This window comes from Microcebus murinus, chromosome 1, assembly GCF_040939455.1.
Source record: "Microcebus murinus isolate Inina chromosome 1, M.murinus_Inina_mat1.0, whole genome shotgun sequence".
NCBI lineage: Eukaryota > Metazoa > Chordata > Mammalia > Primates > Cheirogaleidae > Microcebus > Microcebus murinus.
The window spans coordinates 157,540,222-157,554,547 of NC_134104.1; the positions used below are offsets into that span (position 1 = coordinate 157,540,222).

General features: G+C 43.2%; 1 protein-coding gene across 1 annotated transcript; it reads left to right on the plus strand.

The window, feature by feature from the left end:
- Positions 1 to 130: 130 nt before the first annotated feature.
- On the plus strand, positions 131 to 14,052 carry PHF7 (PHD finger protein 7). The gene is made up of 11 exons (XM_012771518.2): positions 131 to 796; positions 1,953 to 2,065; positions 3,320 to 3,372; positions 3,814 to 3,905; positions 9,609 to 9,710; positions 10,086 to 10,210; positions 10,665 to 10,824; positions 11,682 to 11,788; positions 12,227 to 12,343; positions 12,792 to 12,916; positions 13,477 to 14,052. The coding sequence occupies exons 2-11, from the start codon at positions 2,022 to 2,024 to the stop codon at positions 13,701 to 13,703; spliced, it is 1,152 nt and encodes a 383-aa protein (XP_012626972.1). The 5' UTR covers positions 131 to 796; positions 1,953 to 2,021; the 3' UTR covers positions 13,704 to 14,052.
- Positions 14,053 to 14,326: the final 274 nt, after the last annotated feature.

A 14,326-nucleotide genomic window follows, 5' to 3' on the forward strand; every position in this document is an offset into this window, starting at 1 on the left:
GGGCCAGATGCAGGGACGGGGCTGGCGAGGGGAGGGTCAGGGCGGTATTGGGCGCTGAGGACAGGAGCGCAAGGGGCGGGGCGGGCGCGCGGCCGTTAGCGCGCGGCCGTTAGCAGTTCGGTTTTGCCAACTGTCGGCGTTGCGGCTGCCCACGCGGGTCACAGTCCGCGCGACCCGGCTCCCGTTTGCACGCTCGCCCCCTTCTCCGGCGCAGTCACCGCGCGGGGCGGCCGCCCGTGAGGTAGCTACCACGGCTTGTGACAACGAATAAAGCTCCGGGACAGCGGCGCCCTCAGTGACAGCTGGGCGGGCGGCCCGGGCCGGCAGCGGCGCCGGCGAGTTACCGTGAGGAGGGAGCGGCGGAGGCGACCTCCGGCCCGGCCCCGCACCAGCCGCCCAGCAGGCGCGACATGAGCCTGGTCTGGTACCCGCGGGATGCTCCTTGAGCCCCTTCTCCGGCTGTTACCTCCCGGGGACGGTTGTGGCCACACCGACACGTATTTTCCAAATAAATCATTGTTTATTCTTGCGGCGGCGGGGCCGAATACGTTTATTTATTTTTAATTTTCTCAACAAGCATTTACCTAGCACTTATCCAGTGAAACACCTTGGTAAGCGTTTCGAGGAGCATCCGCCGGCTTAGGAGATCACAGACTGAGCAGCTTGTGGAAGCCCGCACTTGCAACATCCCTCCTCACGCCAGTTGAATATTGTTGCATCTTGTAACTACCAGTGTGCACAGAATCCTACTCAAGGAACGTCTTGGCCCAGCGATGCAAAGAACTGAAATTTCAAGGTTTTGTTTCTATTGCAAGACGGTTGGGGTAGCCCCAACAGCTGGGAACCCTCAGTAGTCCCTAATGTGAATCCCTTGTGGGAGTAGCAAAGTCAAGGCACGCCCTTCTCTCTCCTCTTCCAGCCCGTCCGAGTGCTTTTGTTGAAGAAGAAACCATCAAATGCCATTACTTCTGCAACTGCAACTCATGGGTTAGAAGAGGAGATGGATCCAGGAGCAAAGAAAGGGAGGGCAAGATAGCTTTGGTTTTCTGAGCAGCTAATTGCCTTAGTTGTATTCATGCAGAATGGTTTTGAAAGTCCCTGAAGATATTTCTGCTCTTTACCCATGATCCAAGGCCGTGGGTACTGGAGTGTATGTCTCTGTAGTGACCTAATTCATCCAGCTCTCCTAAGAAATGTTCTTCTCACCTCCGCTGACTAGACACAGTCCTTCCTTCATAGGGATGGATCTTATTTCTTTTGTCCCCGGTCACTTCCAGGGATTTCCTGCTTAACCAATGGAAACTTTGTAGTGTGCTGACATTGGTGGCAGGAGGAGGCAAGGTGCTTTCTCTACTATTGGATACTGTACTCAGTTTTCTAACTAGTGAGAGTTCTTGCTTTTAGGCAGCCAAAATCTCACAGGCAACTATTCCTACGAAAGAGCTACCTTATCTAGTTTTTCCTGGGTAGAATTAAGGCACCCATGCTTAAGTGCAAAAGGAGACTTATTGCCTGAATGCTATGTTGTGCATTTAAGAGGCACAAAGAAACAGAACAATTTAGCTATCTCAGAAGGGTTTCTAAGTTCTTATTCTACTGTGTGATAGCAGTATAAAATGAGAGTTAATGTTGGCCTCTGGAGCCAGATTCAGATCCCACCTATATCACTTACTAACTCTGACCTCTCTGTGCCTCAGTCTCCTCATCTTGAAAATGGGGATAATAATGGTACCTACTACATGGAGTTTTATGAGTTAACACATGTAAAGTGCCTAGAATAGTACTTGGCATGATTTAATAATTATTGGTTGTTATTAGCATTGATAGTGGATATGTCCCTTTTATTCCATCTTGTAGGTGGGGAGGTAAAGTGTATTATTGCCTTGATCCTGTGGAACTTGATAAGCAAATGTAGAATTTAATTGCTGACCAAGCCCTGTTTATATTGATAGCTGGAAGAGCCTGTGTTGTCCTCATAATAGTACAGAAGAATTCAAGATAAGAGAAAGAGACAGCAGCGAATGAAGACTATAAAAGAAAAGAAGAAGGAACACCAAAGATCGAGGTAGAGTAGGTGACATAAGGGAGTTTAGGAGAAATTGTCCAATGGTTTATGGTATATTCTGCACTTTTTGCCCCCTTTAGCATCCCCGTGTGGGCTGGGGTTGGACAGTGCAGAAGCACACACCAGTGGTCTCCTGGAAGCTGCCCTGTCTTCCTAGGGTTGTCCCTAGTAGCAAAGTGCTGGCTCTGGAACCTTACTACTTGGATTCATGTCTTGACTCTGTCACTTGCTAACTATGTGACAGGGGACAAGCCACTTCATTTCTTTATGCTTTAGTATCCTCATCTAGAAAATGTCCATAATAATAACACCCACCTTTTAGATTGTTCTGTAGATTTTTAAGCTGCCATAGATTCATTGAGCTAAAACATGTAAAGTGCCAAGAATAGTGCCTAGCAATGGGAAGTGCTTAGTCATTTTTGGTATCATTTTAGTATGTTTTGAGAAGGTGGTACCACTTGAGATTCAGAGTAGTTGGCAGAAGAAACAGGAAAAAAGTTAAAAGAGGGTTTGCTCTTGCATTCATGCTGTCAACACAGGCAGTACAGGCACTGGGGACAGAAAGATGGTTACAATTTGGTCCCTACCCTCGAATAACTCAGTAGGTATGTTTTGTGCTTTCAAAAAATATGAAATATGGGCTAGATGCAGTGGCTCACGCCCAATTCCCAGCACTTTGGGCCAAGACAGAGGTTCATTTGAGGCCAGGAGTTTGAGACCAACCTGGGTGACATAGCAAGATGTCATCTCCATTTTGAAAAAAATGTATGAAATATGAAAAGAAATTAATGTCTTAGCCTTTAGATATTTGGGGTCTTCATCAAACCCATGAATGGCTTTTTTTTTTTTGAGACAGAGTCTTGCTTTGTTGCCCAGGCTAGAGTGAGTGCCGTGGCGTCAGCCTAGCTCACAGCAACCTCAAACTCCTGGGCTCGAGCAATCCTTCTGCCTCAGCCTCCCAAGTAGCTGGGACTACAGGCATGCGCCACCATGCCCGGCTAATTTTTTCTATATATATATTAGTTGGCCAATTAATTTCTTTTTATTTATAGTAGAGACGGGGTCTCGCTCTTGCTCAGGCTGGTTTCGAACTCCTGACCTCAAGCAGAGCACCCACCTCTGCCTCCCAGAGTGCTAGGATTACATGCGTGAGCCACCATGCCCGGCCATGAATGGCTTTTTAAGGGAAATGTTACAAGGGTTATTGACAGGGTCCTCAAAGACCACCTTACACTTCTTCTTTCTCTTGTATAGAAAATCTGCCAAGACAAGGAGGGTAACCCAGAGGAAGCCATGTTCAGGGCCTGGTAAGAAAGAATGGTGGTTGTATTCAGCCACTGCCTCCAGGGCTCAGCAAAGAAGGCCGCCTGTGTGGGGCAATAAACTTCTTTGTCAACCTTCCTTCCTTCCCATATTCTCTAAGATCCAGAAGACTTAGGATCTGTAATTTTAAAATTTCATGTCCAAAGTTCAAGAAACAAGTTAATTAAAGTCATCTGAGCCAAAAAAAAAAAAAAAATATGAAGTGAGCAGTTGCATCCAACTCCTTCAATGTGACCAAAATTATGTAACAGCTTAACTGATACCAAATTAGACCACATGTCAACCTTCATCCTTGCCAAAATGACCCTTTTCTCAATACTCCTTCCTATACCTAGAGAAACAGTCATATTCCCACACTTCTCTTCCATTCTTAATGGTCAGCTTGAGCCAAACCTATAATTAATTCTTAATGTTCTTGCTTGTAGTTTGCCGGCTATGCCTTCAAGAACCTGGGGATCCCGAAAAATTAGGGGAATTTCTTCAGAAAGACAATCTCAGTGTGCATTATTTTTGTCTTGTGAGTATAAGGCCTCCTTTGCTTTGAAAGTTCTATGGCTTTGATATGCGAACTGTTCTTTATTTTTGCATCCAGTGCCTCAGTTCCACAGCCCTGTTTTTTGTTTGTCTTAATAGCTTTTTTCTTTTAAAATCTATTTTTTAAAAAATAATATATGTTCCTGGTATAAAATTTGATGGTATAAAGTATGTACAATAAAAGATCTCTTCCCAAAACAATATTCCCAATCCTCCCTCTCCCCAGAAATGAATGCTGACAACAGTTAGAATGTCCTTCCACTTATTTTTCCTAATATTCTTTTTTTTTTTTTTTTGAGACAGAGTCTCGCTTTCTTGCCTAGGTTAGAGTGAGTGCCGTGGCGTCAGCCTAGCTCACAGCAACCTCAAACTCCTGGGCTTAAGCAATCCTACTGCCTCAGCCTCCTGAGTTGCTGGGACTACAGGCACGAGCCACCATGCCCGGCTAATTTTTTTTTTTTTTTTTTTTTCCATCCTAGTTTGTCCTAAAATTTTTTATATATATATATTTTAGTTGGCCAATTAATTTCTTTCTATTTTTTTATAGTAGAGACGGGGTCTCGCTCAGGCTGGTTTTGAACTCCTGACCTTGAGCAATCCGCCCGCCTCGGCCTCCCAGAGTGCTAGGATTACAAGCATGAGCCACTGCGCCCGGCCTCTAATATTCTTTCTCTAATGAGAATAGAGGTAGAATTTACATATTATAAAATGTACCAATTTTAAGTACACTGTTTGATGAGTTTTGATAAATGTATGTCCCCATGTAACCCCATGTAACAATCAAAATAAATAACATTTTCATCAGCTTAGAAAGTTCCCTCCTGCCCCCTTCCAGTCAATCCCACCAGAGACAATCATTATTCTAATTTATAGATTATTTTTGCCTGTTCTGTTACTTCATATGAATGGAATCATACAGTATATATGCTTTTGCATCTGGCTTTTCTCCCAACACAATGTTTTGGAGATTCATCCATGTTGTTGCATGCATCTGTACTGTAGCTTGTCCCTTTTTATTGCCTAGTAGTATTCTGCTGTATGAGTGTGTTATAATTTGCATATCTATTCACCTGTTGATGGACATTTGAATTGTTTCCATTTTAGGACTATTATGAATAAAGTTGCTATAAGCATTCATCTTTTTGTGAACATGTGTTCCCACTTCTCCTGGGCAAATACCTTGAAGTGGGGTTACTGGGTTGTATGCTAACTAGATGTTTAACTTTATGTGAGGTTGCCCAAAGTAGTCATACCAGTTTACACTCCCATAAGAAATTTATGAAAGTTGTACAATGTTGTTACCAAAACTTGGTATTGTCAGTCTTTTTAATTTTAGCCATTCTGCTTGGTGTGTATTTAGTGTCTTATTGTAGCTTTAATTTGCATTTTTCTGATGACTAAAGATGTTGAACTTCTTTTCATGTGTTTATTGGCCGTTCACATGTTTTCTTTTGTGACGTATCTGTACAAATATTTTTGTCCATTTTAAAAATTGGGTTGTTTTGTCTTACAAATTGAGTTGTAAGAATTATTTATATAATATATTCTGGATACAAATTATTTTTCAGATATATGTATTGTGAATATTTTCTTCCTAGTCTGTGGCTTGCCTTTTCATTTTTAAATAGTGTCTTTGAAGAACAAGTTTTTAATTTAATGAGGTCAATCTTTCAATTTTTTTCTTCTATAGTTGGTGCTTTTTATGTCCCAAAGAAATCTTTGCCTACCCATTGAATTACCTGGGTGCCTTCGTCAAAATCAATTGATCATATATCTGTGGATCTGGATGATCTATTTATGTCATTGATCTATGTGTCTATCCTTATGCCAGTAGCTCACTGTCTTTATTATTGTGGCTTTATAGTGTCTTGAAATTAAGTATTACAAGTTATACAATCTTTTCCAAGATTGTTTTGGCTGTTAGGTCCTTTCTTTTTCTTTATAAATTTCTATTAAGCTTGTCAAGTTTTCTTTAAAAAAAAAAAAAAAAAGAACCAGCTGAGATTGTGATTGGAATTGCAGTGAATGTATAGGTCAATTTGGGAAGAATTGATAAATAATATTAAATCTTCCAATCCATGGATGTAATATATTTCTCTATTTATTTGGATCTTTAAAATTTATCTCAGCAGGCCGGGCATGATAGTTCACGCCTGTAATCCTAGCACTCTGGGAGGCCAAGGCAGATGGATCATTTGAGCTCAGCAGTTCGAGACCAGCCTGAGCAAGAGTGAGACCCTGTCTCTACTAAAAAAATAGAAAGAAATGAGCTGGACAACAAAAAGTATACATATAAAAAATTAACCAGGCATGATGGCACATGCCTGTAGTCCCAGCTACTCGGGAAGCTGAGGCAGGAGGATCACTTGAGCCCAGGAGTTTAAGGTTGCTGTGAGCTAGACTGATGCCACGGCACTGTAGACCGGACAACAGAGTGAGACTCCGTCTCAAAAAAAAAAAAAAAAAAAAAATTTATCTCAGCAATGTTTTGTAGTTTTAGTGAAGAAGTCTTGCACATGTTTTTTAAAATGTATTCCTAAATATTTTGTGGTTATACTATTGTAAATGGTATTTTTATTTTATTTTCAAGTTTGCTGGTATGTAGAAATACATTTTATTTTATTTTATTTTATTTATTTTTTGAGTCAGAGTCTCACTCTGTTACCCGGGCTAGAGTGCCATGACATCAACCTAGCTCACAGCAACCTCAAAGTCCTGGGCTCAAGCGATCCTATTGCCTCAGCCTCCCAAGTAGCTGGGACTACAGGCACACACCACCATATCCAGCTAATTTTTTCTATATATTTTTAGTTGGCCAATTAATTTCTTTCTATTTTTTTTTTTTTTTAGTAGAGATGAGGTCTCACTCTTGCTCAGGCTAGTTTTGAACTCCTGACCTTGAGCGATCTGCCCCTCTCGGCCTCCCAGAGTGCTAGGATTACAGGCGTGAGCCACCACGGCCGGCCTACATTTTATTTTTGTATATTGATTTTGTATCCTGTAATCTAGTTAAATTCACTTATTAGCTCAGTAGTTTTTATTTTTTTACATTTTGTTATAAATGCCTTAGGATTCCCAGTGTACACAATCATGCCATGTGTGAATAAAGCCAGTTCTACTTCTTCCTATCCAATCTTTGCCTTTTATTTCTTCTTGCCTTATTGTACTGGCTAGGACCTTCAACCTAATGTTGAATGGAAGTACTGTGAGTTGTTATCCTTGTCTGTTTCCCACCATCTAGTTTTTCAGCATTCAGCATCTAGTTTTTCACTATTAAAATATTTTAGCTGTAGATTTTGTTCATAGATGTTTTCATCAAATTGAAGTTCCTTTTTATTCCTAGTTTGCCGAGGGTATCACTAATGTGTGTTGAATTTTTTCAAATACTTTTTCTGCATTTATTGAGATATTGATTTTTCCTTTGTTAATGTGTTTTGTTACATCAATGAGATTTTTTTTTTTTTTTTTTTTTTTTTTTTTTGAGACAGAGTCTTGCTTTGTTGCCCAGGCTAGAGTGAGTGCCGTGGCGTCAGCCTAGCTCACAGCAACCTCACACTCCTGGGCTCAAGCGATCCTTCTGTCTCAGCCTCCCGAGTAGCTGGGACTACAGGCATGAGCCACCACGCCCGGCTAATTTTTTCTATATATATTAGTTGGCCAATTAGTTTCTTTCTATTTATAGTAGAGACGGGGTCTCGCTCTTGCTCAGGCTGGTTTCGAACTCCCGACCTCGAGCAATCCGCCCGCCTCGGCCTCCCAGAGAGCTAGGATTACAGGCGTGAGCCACCGCGCCCGGCCATCAATGAGATTTTTTAATGTTAAATTAATCTTGCATTCCTGGTATAAACCCTGCTTGGTCATGATGTGTTATCCTTTTTATATGGTGCCAGATTCGGTTTGATAATATTTTGTTTGATTTTTACATCTATGCTCATAAGAAAGCTTGGTCTGTGATTTTCCTTTCTTGTAAGTACTGTCAGGTGTCAGGGCTTGGTTAATTTTGATGTATTTACAAACATATATTTTGAACATAAAAATAAACATTATACACAGTGTTTTGTATCTTGTTTTTCTTCATCTCATATATATTGGAGATCTTTCCATATAGAAAATATATGGAAACATATATCTAGTTTTTTCTTTTTAATAGCTAATTGGTATTTCATGATATGGGTGTGCCTAAAAGTATCAAAACAAACCCCTATTAAAGGGCGTTTAGATTGTTTATGATCTTTCACTGTTGATTTTTCTATTTATAGAGATAACATGCTCATTGTTGAAAACATGAATAATATTTAAAGGTATAAAGAAAACAGAAATAACTCATATTATCCTAAAACCCTGAGATAATAAGTGTTAAAATATGTATATGTATCATATGTGTTTTAACCATAATTGGGAACATGCAGCTGTAATCCAAGTGCCCTCAAGTCATTTAACATTGTAGGGTCACCTTTTTACAATGTTAAAATAAAATAACCTGAGGCCCCCTTATGCATTTCATGTAATTACTATAGGAAATCTAGCAGCCTTCCCAGGATATTTGGAAGATTCTTGAGGTGGGGGTGAGCGGCTAACATTCTCCCAATGTATGTAACAGAACAGTTTAGCTTCTTTTTCCTTGATTTCCCATCCAGACTCTGCTTTGGGAGATTTTCAGAGACAAAAGGCCCTTTAAAGTGTGTTTTTAAAAGAAAAATCCAATTCCTTCATTTTGTCTATAATGCAGAATGACTATAGTCAGGAAATTTTAAAACCCTGTTTTCCTTCCTGTAGTACTCTGAGAAGAGTATTTATTCTGTACAGGGGAGCAACACAGCAGGAAGGGTAAGAGTGTGGGTTCCATGGGCCCAGGTGTGAATGCCAGTTCTGCTCCTCCTTGCCATGTGACCCTAGCCATGTCACTTACCACATTGCACCTCAGTGGCCTCCTCTATAAGAGGAAGGTCACTATAGCGTCTATATCATAGGGTTGTGGTGAGCATAAAATGAGTCATTACAGAGGGAGTGTTTCCTCAAAGTGCTCAGCGCACAATAGCAGCCCTCAGTAAATGAGAGGCAGCATAAAATAAAGGTGAGTGGAGTGTGGAACCTGCGGTCTCAAGGCCACAGGTGGCCCTCCCGATCCCCAAGTATGGCCACTCAACTAAATCCAAACTTCACAGAACTAATCCCTTTGTTAAAAGGATCTGTTCTGTAAACTTTGGATTCAGTCAAAAGACCACACTCAAGGATCCAGAAGGCCTCATGTGGCCCCAAGGCTGCAGGTTCCCCACCCCTGGTTGAGCAAGTCACATCATATGTCTGAGAAAATGAGGATGATAATAGTACCTACCTCCTAGTGTTGTTAGGAGGATTCAATGAGTTAATATTTGAAAAGTGCTTAGAGTACCCCCACATATTAAATATTAATAGCTAGTGCTTTCTGCAGAAGTATGTTCTGTGTCTAAAAAAAGAGAAAAAAATAGAATATAAAAATAAATGTTTTTAAAGAAAAAAATTTTGAAATAAAAAAAGAAAAAAAATAGTTAGTGCTATATAAGCCTTCATTAAATAAAGTACCCTGCAAATGATATATATTCCACCAAGCTCTATGCCTTAGCTCTCTTACCCTGTCATCCTCCTCACCCCACTGCACTGTTTCACTGATCATTGATGTTAACAGTCTGGTTCTGCTGCCCTCCAGATCCTATCTAGCAAGCTGCCGCAGAGGGGCCAGTCCAACAGAGGTTTGCATGGATTCCTGCCTGAAGACATCAAAAAGGAGGCAGCTCGGGCTTCTAGGAAGGTTAGAATCCCCTGAAATGGGGACCTTGGGGTAGGCCTCTTCTCATACTTCTCTCATCCCTGTTTCTGTTCTTTTCCCTAGTTGCTAGCTCAGAAGTAAAAGGATGCTTGGGTTTCCCAACTGGTCCTTCTCTCGGGTCAGAATTCATCTGGGGTGTAGTGTCCTAAGTGAGGAGAGGGAGAAACAACCTGAAAAAACAAAAAAGAATTTAGTGCTGCTTGAAGCTCAGCTTCAGGGTGCCCCGGAGCTTTCAGGACCACTGAGAAAAGGGAATGGCTGTTGCTTCACATGATTTCCATTTCATAGAAAGATGTGCCACACCATGTCTGTCTTTGGGGGAGGGGGGCTGAGCACTATATGGGATCTCATTTGCAGATCTGCTTTGTGTGCAAGAAAAAGGGGGCTGCTATCAACTGCCAGAAGGATCAGTGCATCAGAAACTTCCATCTGCCTTGTGGCCAAGAAAGGGGTTGCCTTTCACAATTTTTTGGAGAGTACAAGTGAGTGAGGAAGGGGAAATGTCGAGCTGCCCTTTTGAAACTTAGTAGTTAGCCACTAACGACATCAGAGTCTGGTTCTCACAGGCCTGTTTCAATTCACCAGTGAATCTGTCCCTCCATTCAATAATGGGAAACGGTATCTTGACTTGGTGATTTTACAGGGGGTTCTTCTTGCTTTCCATCCCCTCATTAAATTACGAACAGCTGGGGTTCATAGGCAGCTGCTCAGAACTAAGGGGCTTTCAGGAACAAGAGGCTGTGAATACAGTCCTGGGAGCTCTGCTCATTGGGAGAGCAGCCGTGAGAAGGCATGTGGCTGTTCTTCACCCTGCTTCTCCTCCCCATGAGTGTGAAGGTTCACTGAGCTTGGGTGCTCAGTGCCCTTCCTAGACCAGGCAGCTTGGAAAACTGCATTAATGACAAACCAGAAACCAGGTCTGTTTACCTGCCACAGATCATTTTGTGGAAAACATCGCCCAAAACAGGACATCCAACAGGGGAACGTGAGGGAGGAAAGCTGCGTCTTATGTTGTGAAGATTTATCCCAAGCGAGTGTTGAGAACATCCAGAGCCCGTGTTGTAGTCAAGCTGTCTACCACCGCAAGTGCATACAGGTGGGGCTTCTCTGCTCTGAGGACCTTCCACAATTGCCCTAGTTCTCTGCCTGGAACTATAGCAACCTAGGAATGCTTGGGTACATATCAGCTTTGGCATTCCATGCTGGAGGTCTGTTTAAGGAAAGTTGTCCCAGTCTGATCATCCTTGGCCTATAGGACCTCATTCATTTTATTTTTATTTTTATTTATTATTATTATTATTATTTTTTAGAGACAGGGTCTCTGTTGCTGAGGCTAGAGTGTAGTGTTTCAATCATAGCTCACTGTAGCCTCAAACTCCTGAGTTCAAGGGATCCTCCTGTCTCAGCCTCCCGAGTAGCTGGGACTACAGACATAGAAATGGAGTCTCACTATATTGTCCAGGCTGGTCTCAACTCCTGGCCTCAAGTGATCCTTCTGCCCTTGCCTTCCAAAGTGCTGGGATTATAGGTGTGAGCCACCACAACCAGCAGGACCTCATTTGTGATAAGATTTAGACTGAGCCAAATCCTCAGGATTGCTAGAGTGAATGGACTCATCCCAAAATGAGTCAAGGGGCCTCAAAAGCAGCCTCACTTCTTGGGATGAAAGAAAAAGGAAACATGTGGCCAGGTTCCTGACCCCTACTTAGCACTGCCAAGCCCCATGGCCAGAGATGACAGCTGAGGCACTTCTGGGAACTCTGTTGAAAATAATTTGGCCCCAGGTCTGACACCTGGATTTGTAACCCTTACCCTAGCCCACCAAACTCTTTTTCCTACACCCCCTGTCAAGCTCTCTTAGCAACATCCTCTTTATGGGGTGGGGGTGGGATTGGAAAGAAATTGGTGAAAGTGTTTTTACAAACACAAAGGTTTTCCATGTTTCTCTTACAGAAATATGCCCACACATCAGCAAAGCATTTCTTCAAATGTCCACAGTGTAACAATCGAGAAGAGTTTCCTCAAGAAATGCTAAGAATGGGAATTCACATTCCAGACAGGTAGTGGAAACCCTAAAGCAGGAATTGAGCCAGGGAGTGGGTTGCCTAGATTTCTAGAGAGGAGGTGAGTGAGAGGATAGTTCAGAGAATGAGAGCAGAAGAGGGAAGGGGTGGAGGGAATGCTTTTTAATTATCAAATGAAAAGAGGGAGAAAAAGTTGGGGGGACATGTTTCTGAGAAGGGCATTTTGGGGATCAGAATTCCCTTGAGAGTTGGCTTTTTAAATTCCAGAGTAGAACTAAAGAACTCTCATGTTCCACTCATCCTGCTTCAACCCTTTCTCACTGCCAGGCCACTCACCCAGCCTTGTTGGAAGTGTTCAGGAGCCTGTTGAACTCTTTTGCTGTGCTTAGCTTGGGGCATTCCTAGTTCTTCCTTGATGGACAAAGGTTTCAGCAACCAATTATGTGTCCCTTACTGTTTCTTCTCCCACTGCAGAGATGCTGCCTGGGAACTGGAGCCAGGGGCTTTCTCAGAGTTGTATCAGCGCTATCAGCATTGCGATGCCCCCACCTGTCTGTACGAACGAGGCAGAGACAGCTTTGAGGATGAAGGGTAGGGAAAGGCTTCTGGCTATAAAGAGATCTTGTCGGTGCTATCTTAGAGTTAGACCTTGGCACAGGTGTTAGGAGCAAGAAATTCACTGTTGTCTACAGACTTGAGGGTGAACACAATTGCTAATTTCCTGTTTTGACTGGCACCTGACTCACTCATGTGCAAGTGAACAGGTATCCTCTGCAGGGTCTGCTTCTCCTTGTGCTCAGTGGAGAGACACTCAGGGCCAATTCCTTTCCAAATCCACCTTGCAAGGAGCTGTGCCTGACTGTAGGCTCCTAGGACCAGCACTCAGCCTCTCTGAGCCATGCATCCTTAATGAGTAGAATGTACAGTAAAAATGCCTGGGAAGCCCTCAGCACAGCTGAGGCTGACCCACAGCAAACATCCAAGAATGGTTGTTAGTGTTCTGTTTGTCTCCACAACCCTTCCTTGGCTCTCCGTGTAGGAGGTGGCGCCTCATTCTGTGTGCTACATGCGGATCCCATGGAACCCACAGGGACTGCTCCTCTCTTAGATCCAACAGTAAGAAATGGGAGTGTGAGGAATGTTCACCTTCTGCTTCAGCCACAGGTAAGGCTGGAGGAATGGGCTGGTCTAAGAACTGAGGTGGGTGGGGGGAATTGTTGTGCCTGGGAAAGATAGAAGACATGCCACATGGCCGGGCGCGGTGGCTCACACCTGTAATTCTAGCTCTCTGGGAGGCCGAGGCGGGAGGATTGCTCCAGTTCAGGAGTTCGAAACCAGCCTGAGCAAGAGTGAGACCCCGTCTCTACTATAAATGGAAAGAAATTAATTGGCCAGCTAAAAATATACACAAAAAATTAGCCGGGCATGGTGGCACATGCCTGTAGTCCCAGCTACTCGGGAGGCTGAGGCAGCAGGATTGCTTGAGCCCAGGAGTTTGAGGTTGCTGTGAGCTAGGCTGACGCCACGGCACTCACTCTAGCCTGGGCAACAAAGTGAGACTCTGTCTCAAAAAAAAAAAAAAAAAAGAAGACATGCCACCAGAGCAGGACTTTTAGTTGAGGCCTTTAGCTTTGGAAGGAAAATGGCTAGGGAGAAGGTTAAGGACCTGCATCTGGGAGAAACAGAGGGTTGAGTTTTCTTCTCCTACCTTTCTTTCACCACAGACTGCATACCTGAAAACTCAGGTGACATCCCCTGCTGCAGCAGCACCTTCCACCCTCAGGAGCATTTCTGCAGAGACACCATCCTGGAAGAGAATCCAGGCCCTTCTGGGACCGATTGGCCAGGACCTTCCTTATTAGAAAAGCCAGAGCCCTCTGGTGGCAGAAGGGGCCACTCCTGGCAGTCCAAGGGTGTCAGAATCACTAAGAGGTGCAAAAGATCCAAGTAACAGCTTCTGAGTAGTTGCTACCCAGCATATTGAGTATGAAGCTGCACTCCTCCATTGGATTTGGGACAAGAAACACCCCAGGACTGTGAGACAAGGAAAGGGGCCAGCAGTGAGACTATGAGCCAAGGAAAGAGAAGTCCCAGGGGAGAGTGAGTGAGGAGAGAGCAGAGTCCCAATGCCAACAAGGGACTGTGGCTCCAAGAGTGCCTCTGTGCTCTCTCCTGTATTCCTAGAGGGCCCTTTCTTCTCCTCTTCTTCCACCAAGATTCTTCCACCTTAATTTCATTCTCATATGCCTCTTCTTACTTCACCCACGTTCATTAGTATGCAAATAAAGGTTTTCTCTCCATTGGTGTCTCCTTGTAGATTCACTGTGGAATTTGTCTAGCATACTAAGGAATTTGGAGAGTAGAGTGAAGGAATAAAAAAACTCACCCTCCTAATCCATAAAACTCAGTGAGTTAATGTAGAGCTTTCAGTTTGGAACATAGACATGTTTCTTTGAAAGGGAATCAGTTTGCAGGAAAATTGGCATTACAGGGGCAGAGATTTTCATCATTGTACAGAGGAACACACAGATTCTCATTGGGGAGGTAAGCCAGTAGTCCACACTGGACTGAGAA

What these genes read in the sequence shown, in the direction of transcription:
- PHF7 (XM_012771518.2), top strand. Translation starts at nt 2,022, where the DNA reads ATGAAGACTATAAAAGAAAAGAAGAAGGAACACCAAAGATCGAG. An exon ending in AAGGAACACCAAAGATCGAG is followed by an intron (nt 2,066 to 3,319) that starts GTAGAGTAGGTG and finishes TCTCTTGTATAG; the next exon opens with AAAATCTGCCAAGACAAGGA. An exon ending in CAATTTTTTGGAGAGTACAA is followed by an intron (nt 10,211 to 10,664) that starts GTGAGTGAGGAA and finishes TACCTGCCACAG; the next exon opens with ATCATTTTGTGGAAAACATC.